We start from the raw sequence: 15,069 nt of genomic DNA on the forward strand, positions 1-15,069 counted from the left end.
CTGATATAAATGTCACCTTGTTCTTATATGTGATAAGTCACGCCTGTTACTAATGATTGGAACGATGCGCTTTCAAGTAAGTTTCACCGTTTTGAGTGAAATTTTTATTTCTAACGCAACGGTTTTAAACTGTAGCTTACTAATATTGTAAATGCGAATGTTTGGATGGATAGATGGATGTTTGTTTAAGGCATCTCCTGAACAGCTGCATGGATCTGGTAAAAATTTGACATAGGTGTCGAACATAACCTGGACGAGCATAACAGAGACGCGGGCGACAGCGAGTGCGAAATAAAGATACGAATATAGAACATTTTTGCCAACTTTTACTAAAGTTTTCAATAGCAGAGTTTTGTATAACGTTTTTTCTTCTATCTATACATTAAATAAATTCAAAACATATGTTGTATATATACATTTCGTTTACCTCTGTGATATATTTGCTTTATCCATATCGAAAAACCAATTGGTAAAATCTTAATCCATCTGTTCGTCTGTCTTATGCGTTTGTTCCAGATAATCTGCGAAACGGCTTGACCAATTTAGACAGGACTTTGAGGAAGGTAGCTGATGTACGTGGGAAAATTATGAGCTACTTTTTTCCTGTGGTGAAGTCGCGGGCGACTGCTAGTCTTTTAATAAATATAGCGACATAATAATAAGCAATATGTTATGACACATCACCATTAATTGGATTGCATATTTCCGTCAATTGTTAAAGAAACCTAAATGAATTACTTATTTCCTTAAAAAAATAATAATATTGGTTTGGTTTTACCCGAACTCGAAAATATTTTTAAGGAAAATGGTTTGAATATAACTAATAGGGAAACTCGTCACTATATGTCCAGGAACAGAATTCATTTTTAATAAAAAAATAAACAAAAATTTAAATAATTAAAAACTCATTCGTTTTATTTTTGTCAATTATACTCAAATACTAATAATACAGGAGTAAGATAACAAATAACAAAAATATTCATTGCATTAATTGAAAAAAAAACCTACTAAATTTACATGGGAAAAAACATCAATCGAATCGTACCTAACATTTAAAACTCAACAACCCAACCCAGGCTTTTCAAGTTCACATTAGAACGCATACGAAAATAGAAAACTTTCCAACACAAAATTAAACAATACTTTTTTTTAAGACACTTCATATTCGGGCAATAAAGGTAAAATAGCTATAGATTGTCTTTTTGTGTTATCCAGGTGTACAAAGGTTTGGATATAGTGACAGCGAAGGCAAGTCATCAAGAACGTGAGCTGGTACCCCATCACCTACTGGATCTCCTGGAACCTCACCAGATGTTCACCGTCGTCGACTTCCGAAATAGAGCTCTCAAGATTGTATCCTTTTAACATTCAAACTAGAAAACAAGGGTGTGAAATTATGGACACAAAGGAATTAATTTTAGATAATATAGGAGGTCGAAAACTATGCCATTTACCTATCCTTTTAAACATATGCTCACATTTTCTGGCCCAAATCTTTTCTCATACCCTTCGCAAAGTAAAATACATATTTCCTATTTTAAGTTTAAATTAACACAATATTTTATTATTAGATTTATTGGATTATTTTATATAAATCGGACACATGACGCACGGTCACCTTTGAAAGACTAAGCTGGGTTTCGGTGCTGGTCATTAACCGTGTAATCGGCTTAAGTTCAGCATTAGGAACGTTTGCTAATTGCCCCAAATATTGTTATTACCGCTACAACACCTGCGTTGAAAGGAACTTGTTAAAGATTAATAATAAATCACTGACGACTATACAATATTGTCAGTCTGGTGTTGTACCGATAAAAAAACTTTTTAATTTAAACTAACTGTTGCCCGTGACTTTGTCCACGCGAAATTAAAAAAAAATAATTAGAAGTATATGTTCTTCCGTCCATGAGAGCGTCGGTGGCACAGGGGGCACTTGACTTGCAATCTGCAGGTCCTGGGTTCGAATCCCACCATGTCCCAGTGTGTTTTTCGATTTCCGATTTACATATGTAAATTTATCCGACGTTCTTACGGTAAAGAAAACATCGTGATGCAACCTGCACATATCTGAGAAGAAATTCAAAGATATTTGTGAAATCAACCAACCTGCACTGGGCCAACATGGTTGACTATGGCCTAATCACCCTTAACTTAGAGTAGGCTCCGAGCCCCTCGGTGGGGACGTATAGTGAGCTGATGAAGATGTTCTTCCAAATATGACAAATTTCAATCATCCTAGAGATACCTTCTTATAAACATCCATCAATTCATCCATCCATTAAAATGGATACGAAGCTGTGATTAAGCTTTAAAATATAGTCTAGTACTGATTAAATAAATAATTATATCTTTAATAAAAATACAGATAGAAAATCTCACAGAAAAAGGAAAAATCCCAATAATTGTAGGCGGCACGAATTACTACATAGAGTCAATTGTATATCAAATTCTTGTTGAAGACATGACTGATTCGAAAGCCCTCTTGTGGGATGTTAGCAAAAGAAAAAGAGACTATAACATAAATGAATCTCAACCAAAAAAATTAGCCGTAGACTGTGAAAGTAATATCAAAGAAAAACTCGTTAGTGATGTGCATGAAGTGAAAAATGTTATCGATAAACAAAAGTTACAGGAAGATGTCGATAACGAAACAAATTTTAGTAATGAGGAAATTCATGCTAAATTAAAAGCAATAGATCCGGTTATGGCGTCTCGACTACATCCTAATAATAGAAGAAAAGTTTTAAGGTAAGAATTTATTTCGTGAACCTTCCACAGGGTGTGCCAATTTTAGCTTACCAAATTGCTACAGTAGTAAGTATGCCAGCTAGACTTGCGCTATGTATTATACTTAACCTATTAAGTGTTTTCTTATTTCAAATTTATTTGTCAATGTAATTACTCAGTACAAATCAGCAAAATATAAAAACAGTTTTTAAAAACTAAAATTAGTCTTAGTTATACAGTCTTCACCATTTTGATAATCTTATTATAATATTGCATCATACTAACTTTTATAATAATAATATAATTTGCTAAACATCTTAGTATTATGCCATTAATAGAAATTAATAATATCAACGATACTTCGCCAGAACTCGTTCATGTGATTAACATAAACATCAAAATGTAAGGCCGTATCGCATGATGACATAAAGCGTCGACCAGCTCCAAAAGGTCTTCCTCTTCGCGCGGCGCTCCAAGGAAATTTACTATGTAGGGGGAGACGTATGAATGGCGGCGGACCAGGTTAAGCTGGTCGATTTAACTTCCGCGGGTCTCTGACCGCTGCCAAGGATTTCGTAGATATTTCGATGTGTGCGTGCGGCGTGACCTTGGCTTTCCTAGCGCAGACTAGTGGGACAATGATTTGCTTTTTTGTAGGACATGCCGTAAAAAATAAACGAAAATAAAAGGAATAGTAATTATTCTAGATTAAGAGAAGGTAGTTATTAATAAAATACTTTGTGTATAGTCTACTACATACAAAAAAAATATTTTTGAATAGTTGTTGTTGTATTTAATTTTGTCATTTTATCCGAATTCACTCGCAACATAAGTTTTCTATTCATTCTTCATTAATAATTAAATTTGTCAGAAATGGAAATATACAAACATAAATTGAAACATCGAGAATAAAAATGCAAAATTTTCCACGACTTTATGGTCATCCTGTATCACATCGCGGACGCGGCCCCCCCGATAACCCCGAATTATTTATCGCGATCATTAAACAGCAAACCCTACGCCTTGGTACACGAATCGTCAGTCTATGTGTAAATATTTGACGCGTTGATGGTTTTTTTTCCTGTTTCCCATTGGTTCCGTAGTAGCGATTTGGTGTTCTAGAATCTTCCCTACGATATGATTACGTCACTAGTTGCTAAGGGATATATCAAGTGATATTAAACATTGCCTAGTAAAACTTATAACAGTTTTTATCATTTAATTCTATAAAGAAAATAGGAAACCAATTAGTCAATTTCACTTCTTACAAACTACTTACCTTGCTTTTTAATATATCTATGACCTTCATCCATGCCATAGATTTTCTAATCAATGGTTTTGTAGCAATGTAATTTCACAAATATATTTAAGCGTGAAGGAATATTACCCCGTACTTTGCAATGACAATGGAGCCTCGAAGCTGCGAAGTCAGTCCGTCGTGCGTTTTATTATTTCATTTTGTATGTAAATGCTTAAATAATAATATATAGTTACATAACTCAGCGTCAATGGGCCGAGATAAGCGTCAGGGTTTTTAGGGTTCCGTAGCCCTATTGTTTTTATAAAATAAAATAAATGAACACTAAATAAAAATGATCCTTTTAGATCTACGGTTCAACTCTCGCTTCATTTCCCAATTTGTTATTTACCTCTCGTATGGCCTTTTTTTTGCTAAGATCAAGCAAAAACAACTGGTTAGCAGATTTTCTATCTGCTGAGTTATTTCAACGATGTTATGTGTAACTTTTTTAACAATTTCTAAAAGCAGTATTCGGCAAAGGTATCTTAATCTGTTAGGATGACGATTCTATCATCATCAATCCTTATGTTTATTATAAATGCGAATGTTTGGATGGATGGATGTTTGTTAGAATGTATTCTCAGAACTGCTGCATGAATCTCGCTGATATTTTGCAAAGATGTACAGCATAGTCTGGAAGAACACATAGGCTACTAATTAAGTTGTTTTTTTTAATTCCGCGCGGACGGAGTCAGCGACAGCTAGTTTTCTATAGGAGTTAGTACCTCGGTTAAAATGACACTTATTGTTATAGTATTAAAGAAATTACCTACAGAACCCTAAAGTAAGAATCCCAGGTCGCGCATTGAACCAGTATTCTTTTTACATTCGTTTTATTTCATCTCCACTCAGTCATCGAGCCGTCTCTAAGGGAGAATCTATTCGGTTTGCTAATAAATTTCCCGATAGTGCCCATAGCGTAATGCCTTGCTGTGTGGGAAAAAAATAGGTCGTAGTAATAGAGATATCGTGGCGACGCGGAGTCTGGCATTTATTCCCTTCATTTTGTCGACAAAGTACGATGATACAGGATGTGTCTGAGCGATAGAGATCGTAAATAAAGGAATTTCAATCATGTTGTAAGTTAATGTGATTATGTTTCTTGATGTACTTTAATTATATAAGTTATAGGAAAAATGTATTGCAGAAGGGTTCCCCCTTTACATAGTTATTGCTTTGTTTGGTTATTTCAATGTATGAAAATATATTAGAATGGAAATGGCTGGATTGTGTGAAAGATGTTATGCGTGAGGGACTGAATACAGATATGACAGCTGATAGAGATGTATGGAGGAGTTACATATTGTGCCGACCCTCTGTAGAAGACAGGTTCATGATGAAGCATCATGAAATATAATAAGGAACATTCCAAGAAATTATATTTTGGATATAACTTGTTAATACCCGTGATAAGTTCAATTGTTTTTTAACAATCAGTTAGAAATTAATTACAATTATCTTTGCTGTTTTTCTTATAAATCTTACTAATATTATAAATGCGAATGTTTAGATGGAAGCATGTTTGTTTGAAGGTATCTTCGGAAGGCCCAACGGTTCTTGATGAACTTTGCCACAGATGTAGAACATAGTCTAGAAAAACACATAGACTACTCATTAAGTGTTTTTTTAATTCCGCGCGGACAGAGTCGCGAGCGACGGCTTATAATTGGTAAAATTGTAACAAAGTATTTAATAAAAATTCGTTGAAACTCTCACTATATATCCGTTTACCAGTTTGTCATATTTATTTCAACACTTGAAAGAACAAGAATAGTTACCGTCATTAATATGAATATAATTAAAATTAATGTTTCCTTCATCCAGATGTCCGTTTTAATATCGTTGAATATGTAATAGTAATTAACTTGATGAATTCGAAAAATTATCATCATTAAACAACTCAATGATTACCATACGAAGGTTAATCGATGAACTTAGTGTTGTTAGGACGGACTTTTAATATTATACTAACTGTCGCCTGAGACTTCGTCCTCATGGATATATAAAAAAAACTAATATATAGATAAGTTAAATTTAAAGCAGCTCTTCAAGGCATAAATTCGAAAAAAAAAAAGAATAAATAGAACCCTAAATCCGTCTCCTGGCTCTAAGCTACCTCCTCAACAATTTTCAGCCATATCTGTAAAGCCGTTCTTGAGTTATAAATAGTGTAACTAACACAAATTTCTTTTATATATAATATATAGATTAACCATAAAACAGGTTTAAAACATCTTTACTAATATTTAACTATAGTATTTAAAATCTACGAGGATTATTAAAAGATAAAACTATAGTTACTTTCACTTGTTATAACTAACAGTCGCCCGCGACTTTATCAGCGAAAAATTAAAAAAGTAAACTATAATTGCCCGCATGTATTAGCTTCTCATCCAAGTCAAGTCAAGACATTCAGACAGACAAACAAATTGTTTTTCGTTATAAGCAACGCTAATACATGTACAAAATAAAATTTTTCTCAATATTACATCATCATCATCAGCACTGTAGGTCCCCACCGAGGGACTCGGAGCCTACCCTAAGTTACGGATGATTAGGCCAAAGTTAACAACGATGGCCAAGTGCGGGTTGGTTGACTTCACACATATCTTTGAATTTCTTCTCAGATATGTGCAGGTTGTATCACAATATTACATACAGACAGTTATTTTATTAATATCTGTAGATAAAAGTTTTAAGTGTCTTAAACTCGAAATGATTTACAAAAATTTCTTGGAATACCTGGCTTCTATATTATTCCAAAACATTCCCTGTTGACTTCACTAGTATTACGATTTATTACGTATTACGTTAAATAGTCAAGACACCGATATTTATATACATGTCTATATAATAATACTAATTTGTCTTATATTATGTATGTCAGTATTAACGATAGGTCGTATTAGGGCAGACGATGGTCCGATGGATCACCCACCACGTGGCGCGTGACGTCATCCTCGCAATAAGGAAGTGTGTTTCAATTGTCCGTACGAATCGCGCCACAATTCTGCACATATTCAAGAGTTGTGTTTGCTTTTATGTACACACTAGCTGTCGCCCGCGGCTCCGTTCGGTCGGATTTAAAAAATAAATAATTAGTAGACTTTGTGTGCCAGATTATGTTCTACGTCTATGCCATATTTCAGCCTGATTCGTTCAGCCTTTCTGGAGATACCTTCAAATATCCATCCATCCATCTAAATTATTCGCATTTATTATATTGGTAAGATCTTTTAGCCTAGTTTTCTTTGAACTGAAATTAAGAAGGCAAGTAAAGTTAAATTTTGTTTTCAGTTTTGCGTGTTGTTTTGAACTTTGTATACTTGTAGAGTTGAGTTTTAAGAATATTAACTTTTTTAGGGTTCCGTACCTCATAGGAAATATATAAACTCTTATAGGATCACTTTGTTGTCCGTCCGTCTGTCTGTTAAGACCCTTTTTCTCAAAAACGCGTGAAGGTATCAAGATGGAATTTATTAATTGTAGGTAAAGCTATTTGTTTCATATTTCGTTTAATTTAACTTATCAGATAATTTTATTTAATTTTTAACTTGTCCGTAATTTGCAAAACCGTGCAGAATAACGCCCCTTTATGGAATGCGTTTAATATTGAGTGATTTATATTGTAATGTACAGAGACCAACTCAGAGACTACATTTGGCCTCTTGCTTACATTATGATTCAGACTGTTGTAATCTTCATTAGGATGTTTAAATTTTGAATGAAACTTACCAATATTTCTATTTACTAGATATTATTATTGCAAATGTTTTGATGGATGGATGTAAAAATTTTCTCCACGACGTTATGGAAAAAATATTCGTAATAGGCCCTGTCCTTGATAGGGACCTTTAAGTGGCTATGCCACATCATTTTAAAGTCTTTAATTTTTTACGTCTATAGTTGTGTTTTTTCAATGAATTATTTATCATCCTATATAAGCAATATATAAAAGTATTAATATTAATACTTTAACTGCTGTATTACCAAGAACAATCAATGTGTGTAAACCTAGTCTCTCAATAGGCGCCAGTGGCCAGTTAACTTCGGCCTCGGTGTTGCGTTACGGTCTGATTATTGCCTAGATTTGAAACTGGGTTCGTGACTAGCAATGATTGCTGTATTTGTCACATGATGTGTCACCAGTGTTACCACTTTTATACGCCATCATTAATATTATATTTTATTGTTGGTATTACTTTATGGCCTAATCACCCTTAACTTAGGGTAGGCTCCGAGCCCCTCGGTGGGGACGCATAGTGAGCTGATGATGATGATGATGATGATTACTTTCTGTATAAATATCAAACTGACAATAACTTTCGATAAGTCACGTGATTGTCGCGCGTCAAATCGATTACGAAATTCGCTATTGAATCGCTTCGAAGCGAATGCACTTTGTCTAACCCCGCAGAGTTGTTTGTAACACAAAGTCAAACAACTGATTGCAATAGAAATATTCCTAAATCAAATAAGAATTAATGTTAACATAACATAATTATATTCTTGAAATAATTATCATCGCAGTTCCCATGTTCGAATCTCAGTTGAGTCACACTTTTTTAGTATTAAAATATCGTAAAACATAAACATTCTGTCTATCAAATTTGAATCTTATGCCATTGTGATAAGAAATAACCCGCTGCGTATAGCGTGCGATTATAAATTATGTCATTGCAACTCTAAGTACGTAATAAAGAAAAATCATTCATACATTATGCAGAAGCGCTAAAATGCTGCATACAACGTGCGTGGTGTCAAGGGTGCGAGCGCCGGCGCCGGCGTCCATTCACTCGACCCATTCATAACTTAGTTGAAATTATACAACAAACGAATTGTAACCTTATGTATAAGGAACAGAGTATAATTTCGCTTGGTGGTATAGTAACTAACTCGACATTTGGTTTTTACACTTGTCGACGATATGGTAGAATTAAGCTGTCTACAAACGGAGCGTTATTATAATAAACTATTTTATTTATTAAAAACGTTATGTAGTAAGTTTTTAAGTTGTCACTTATCACTTAAAATATTTTTTTAACGATTATGGACTGTTTATATTACTTATCATTGTAGTATCATCTTTAAAAACGTTTAAATGGAATTCTTTATATACGTATATAATACATAAATGTTTTGCAAATGTATTAATTAATAGAAAATAATTTTTCGTTTACAACTAAAGCAGGTACTAACGGTGTCTTTGGTTTATTTGTAACAAACAACTAGCGGTTATTGAACGCATCATGTGTAGTCAGCCTTATTCCTAGCGATTACACAAAGCGATCAATTATGTCATCCGGGTAGTTTGCGAGCGCGGTGATATTCGTACCAGTTTGTACGAGACTACAACTGCTTCGAGTAAGATATGCAGATTCTAGGAAATCATTTGAGGAAAATAAAAGTAAAATACCGAAATAATCTCCATTAATAATACGAATACTAAGTCTGTAGGATAATAAAATGTCATGGTATGAGTCTTTCACCTAGAAAGAGATGGATAGATTGCGTAGATGAGGCAAAGTCCTTTATTAAAAAACCAGTGAAGATTAAGATGAAGAAAGAGATTGTTCTGGTTGTAGAAAACATAACGCGCCAACTTTACGTTAGTGGAATAAAGATAGATAAACGATAAATTACAACCACAAACCAATTTTTATTTTTTATTTTAATTACGTTAAAATGTTACTCTAAATTGTTAATGTTTTAAATAAAGGGAAATATCACAAAAATATTCCTTCGCTAATTATTCTGAAACGACAAGAATTCCATCCGGACTAAATAATTACGTTTAATGTTATCTTAATGGCACATTAAAAAGTCAAATGGTGCCGCACCATGGCCGCGCTCACATTTTAATATCAATAAAATTCACTGTTGCTATAAGAACTCCATGGTTGTGCATTGGTTAGGTGGTTTGCCTCCAAATCTATCGATTAGAGATCGAATCCCAATTTTTTTTAAAAAACTATATAATTCCTTGGCGATAAAATATTATGGTAGCTTAAAAAATTTATAAATCGAGAATCTCTTCAGCCATTTTATATTTTTGAGGAGAATATGTGTAATTTTAAATAACAGTTTTAGTAAGACTGTAGTGAAAAATAATTTTATAAATAAATTAAAGCGCCATTTTACAAGTGACCTATGAAATTTAATAGTCGCTGCTTAATTGTTTATATATATATTGATAAATACAGTTTCTTGGAAATTCAAGATAACCTCTGAGAAGTCACTCGATTACTTTTTCATTCATCAATTTATTTTGAGTATATAAGACATAATAATTGGCTATTATATCCTGGTACATAATTCCATAGTCTAGTTGTAAATAATAAAAATAGAACAATCTAGATTTCAGCAATTAGTTTCCCTTGTCGTAGACATTTGTAAATTCGTAGCCACATTTTTGTCCATAAAAATGGATGTAAAAATAATAGAATATTAGATATAACTAGCTGTCGCCCGCGACTCCGTTCGCGCGGAATTAAAAATAAATGTTGGCCGATTTTCATACCTACTCAATATGCTCACAAAATTTCATGTGAATCGGTCAAGCCGTTTCGGAGGAGTATAGGAACGAAAATTGTGACACGAGAATTTTATATATAATATAAGATTTAAAAAATAATTGTTGATATATTGAATTTATATTAATTTAAAATGATAGTGGTTGCTTAAATATTATGTCACGTGCCTGTAGCATTGGCCTTGACGGCATTATGTGACGTGTGGCGGCATCCACGATAACCCGCGCACAGTTTTGTAGGTCACTTCAGATAATAAAATCCGACGATATGTGAATTTGCGAATATATTTGACCGAAATACATAAATATAATTTTAGGATAAAATTAAGGCACAAAGATTATATAGAGAGGTTTTTTTAAATTATATAATATGTAATAAAATGCGTTACTTTAGTTGTCTTAGATAGTATTAGTTAGAATTATTTGGCGCGAAAGTTCGTTACTATGGGACATAAACGTCGACATTTTAGTGAGGCTAGTGTTGCACCAGTACACCGGCACAGTGTCGGATTTTCTTCCTAACAGTTGTTAGTTTAATTAATGAATGGTAGAATTTATAATGTTCCTCAAAGGATAAAGGCTACGAAAGATGCTGTCAACTTTATGATAAGACAGATTAAGCTAAAAATTAAAAAAAAAAAACAAATCTATAAATACATATAAAATAATGATTATTTTTTATACCACTTTAAAACTATTATCACGGGTGAATTGTAAGAGTTTTGATAGTAATGTTTAAAATAAACATTTTTATCTTCGTAAGTGATTTTTGGGGATTTTCCAAGAGGTTATCGTAGTTAATTGATTTTATAGAAGAATAGTTACCTACAATATATATTTAATTCGTGTTAAGGAAACAAAAATGTGTAGAATATATTGAGGTAATGAATTCAACATTTTAGCATCAAGTTAATTGGTCAATGCTCCTTGCGCGTACAATGGACACAACAATTTCGCAAGAAATAATTATAAAGATTATTCAATTAGCTACCTTTTTGAATGGGATTTAAGGATAATTTTTGTATATCAGGCTACAGTAATGTGTGTCAAATAGTGAGGTCAGTGTATCACGTACAATCGTCCTAGTCTAAAAGCTATTCAGTGTTAAATCGAGAACTTCGTCTAACATACACTGTTGCTAACTTAGTTGCCGTGTGTAACGTGATAAGAAATTGTTCATACACGAGATGAACGTCGCGAAATTAATCTGAAGATAACATAATAGCTGTATAAAAATTCCGCTTGCATTTCGAGTTAAATAATCTGTTCGAAGATTGGACATAATGGTAGTAATAATGGTAATGTAGTATAGTGGATAACTTAGTGAAATGAACAAGAAAAATGCCACTATTATAATTAACTTAACAATACAAACGAGATTAGAAATTTAAAAAAGAAGATTTTTTTTAAATAAGAGGTAATAAATAGCCAGTGATTTAATTTAAAGCCACAGTTTTTTCTTAACGTAGCATAGTTGTAATAAAACAAATTTAAAATAAAAACTGTGATATATTTTCGAACCTATCCGTCGACTTGTCTTGCGATGTGCGTCGTGGCGCGTCGCCTTTTGGCGGTTTGTCTGCCCTTGACTCGGGTTTTCGAAGACAATGAAACCGATTGCGCAGTTTTTATGTTTCCGCCCGCGGTCGTGAGGGGGTTACAAGTGCCTTCAAGGGTTTACAGCATACTCGGAGTGCCCTTGATAACTCTATATTGATAAAAAGATCGCAATATAGATTGGGCGGAGACTTTGGTCGATGATGCGTTATTAAATTGAAAATATCTCGAAAATGAGAGTCAGAGTTAGTAGCTCGTACGATATCTAAAGTCTTTGTTTGTATAATAGCATTCCAAAAATGTATGACAAAAAAGTTTTATTATGCCAAGCATAAAACGGTCCTAATACTGGCCAAAGTAGGACATAAACTGTGTGATAAATAAAAAAATGCTTTTTCGAATTGTTGAATAAGGAATACGATATGTGATTATTTTTGTGCATTACACCATCTCAAGAAATATAAAAATGGATTCCAACAGCATACAAATATATGATTTTATTCGAATGATATATGCGTTAGTGAAACTTCCTGTCTCTGAATCATTCTACACGAATACAAAAGGTGTATTTTTAAAAGTGATAAAAAAAGTTTGTTTTATATTTCGTCAGCTAATTTATTAACCACCTGTTTAACATCGACGCTGAGTCTTCAGACGCTGTGAAATTATTTCTTAATAGTGTTTTATTCTGACTACCGTCAATGCCATTCGTCTGACCTCGCTGTTAATGGGGAGAACTCCATTGCTACAGAATCTAATATACATTCTGACGGTCGTAGATTTAGTGTTAGTCTACCCTCGTTGAAAGTTCCGGGGTCGTTTCCATCGTTAAATATTATGATTATTACTCGTTTTAAGTTAAACGGCCTTTAAAATTTATAAGATGTAATCATAAATTGACTTAATTACAATATTGATTTAAATCTTCATGGTATATTTAACAAGATTTACTTTAAGTTAATTAAAAGTTTTAAAAAGTTGCGAGCTTTTCCAATAGTAAAAGCTCGTGGGAAAATACTAATATTATAAAGCGGAAGAGTTTGTTTGTTTGTTTAAACGCGCTAATCTTAACTAACTGCTAGTCCGATTTGAAAAATTCTTTCTTTGTTGGATAGTCAATTTATTGAGGAAGGCTTTAGGCTATATAACATAACGATGCGACCAATATTTTTTCTTTTAATTTCGCGCGGACGGAGTCGCGGGCGACAGCAAGTATTAAATAAAACTCCTCAACTTATTTGTCCTTATTTAATTAGGAAGTGGATGTGATCTGATAGCTTAAACTAGAAACCCTTTAGTACTGCGGTATGCGGGCACAGCTATACGTTTAAGTGGATTAACTACAACCATTTATTTCCCTTACATTTAACTAGCTGTTGCCTGCGACACCGTTCGCGCAAAATAAAAAAAAAATTAGCATTCTTTGTTTTCTTGCAGCTATGTTCTACATCTATGCCATATTTCAGCGAGTTTATGCAGCTGTACTGGAGATATCTTCTAACAAACATCTATCCATCCATCCAAAAATTTGTATTTGCAATATACTAGCAGTTGCCCGTAACTCCGTTCGCGCGGAATTAAGAAAAAAACATAAAAGTAAGTGTTTTCCAGACTGTGTTCTACATCTATGCCAAATTTTAGCGAGATTCATGCAGCCGTCCTGGTGATACCTTCAAAAATGTATTTCTATTCGTTTAAGTACCAGAAAATGTCTGTAATTCATGTTTCTTTAATTCTAACAACAAATGGCAATCAAACACGGAATTTTCCGTTAAATTATAAACCCAACCTCTGTTCTATTACTGACTTATCTGCCCTACCACATTTTTCATATAACCTATATTATTATCACAAATGGCTAATCAGAATTTTAAAAAATGTTACATCAATCACCTACATGCTAAAATAGATCTAAACCAATCGTATTAAGGTTCAAAATACATGTATCAATATTTCGTACCTCTGCCCAGCAACGGGCCCAATTCGACCATAAATTCCAAGCGGTATTTGTCAACGACCATCATTATTTAGAACTGTTGCTATGAGAACGGTTTCTTTTAAAATTTATTAATTTTCCCGCCAACAAGTCACGCATGCAAATTTTAACCCTTTGCTCTTTGTATTTACGACTTAAAATCGATAAAAAATATTTAATATTTAATCAGGTGGTCAATGAAAATTATAATGTTTAATGTTAGGTATTCTTTTCTATTATTAAACGAGGTCACAATTTGGTTGGAAACATTAATACAAAGGTAGTCTCTTTGTAAAACATTTCATTGTAATTAATTGTGTTAAAATATACCTAAAGATATTGTAAAATATAATTTATCAGACAGATAGTTAAGTTTCGAAATTAACGTAATGAACGTTGCAATATACTTGTAATAAAGTTACATAGTCTAGGCTTTTTGACTTCAAACGAACAAAGTTGTAGGCTACCATATAAGGGATTCAATAATTAAACAGTAACAAAGCAAACGGCCGTCGTATACAGGCCGAGTGAACTTTTACTCGTTCTACGAAAGCTCGGAGTTGGAATGCAAGCCACACACACATACGTATCCATTTCGTAGCACAAAACATTTTATTGTTCTCTTGTTTGTGTGCGCGCATATTTATAAGTTTAATGCGTTCTTTGGCGACAATTAAACGCCACAAAAGCACGTTTCCCACGCGCCCACAGCACATGCATGTCGCGTATACAATAAATCGAAAGTAGCGTTAGCAAAAAATATTACAATAAGTCATATTTAAATAGATAAGCTATTATAGTCAGAATATAATATTAGGTAGATTAAAATTAAGATTAGATTAACTAGATGTTTTCAAAGAATAACATTGTAAATCGTTAAAAATACATCGAGTCCAAAGTCCGGAAACTATGGCATGTTTAAAAGCAAGGATGTACTACTGATGATTATAAAATTTTACAGATTCGCTTTAAGTTTCG

The 15,069-nt window shown here is 33.2% G+C and overlaps 1 protein-coding gene across 1 annotated transcript in view; it reads left to right on the top strand.

The window, feature by feature from the left end:
• LOC106121516 (tRNA dimethylallyltransferase, mitochondrial) overlaps positions 1-15,069 on the top strand; it is a 140,434-nt gene that overhangs the window by 62,336 nt on the left and 63,029 nt on the right. Inside the window, exons 2-3 of the mRNA XM_013317209.1 lie at positions 1,216-1,353; positions 2,366-2,748. Of these exons, the coding sequence (XP_013172663.1) occupies positions 1,216-1,353; positions 2,366-2,748 (521 nt within the window). The remainder of the gene's footprint in view (positions 1-1,215; positions 1,354-2,365; positions 2,749-15,069) is intronic.

This window comes from Papilio xuthus, unplaced genomic scaffold (assembly GCF_000836235.2).
Source record: "Papilio xuthus unplaced genomic scaffold, Pxut_1.1 DF826945.1, whole genome shotgun sequence".
Lineage (NCBI taxonomy): Eukaryota > Metazoa > Arthropoda > Insecta > Lepidoptera > Papilionidae > Papilio > Papilio xuthus.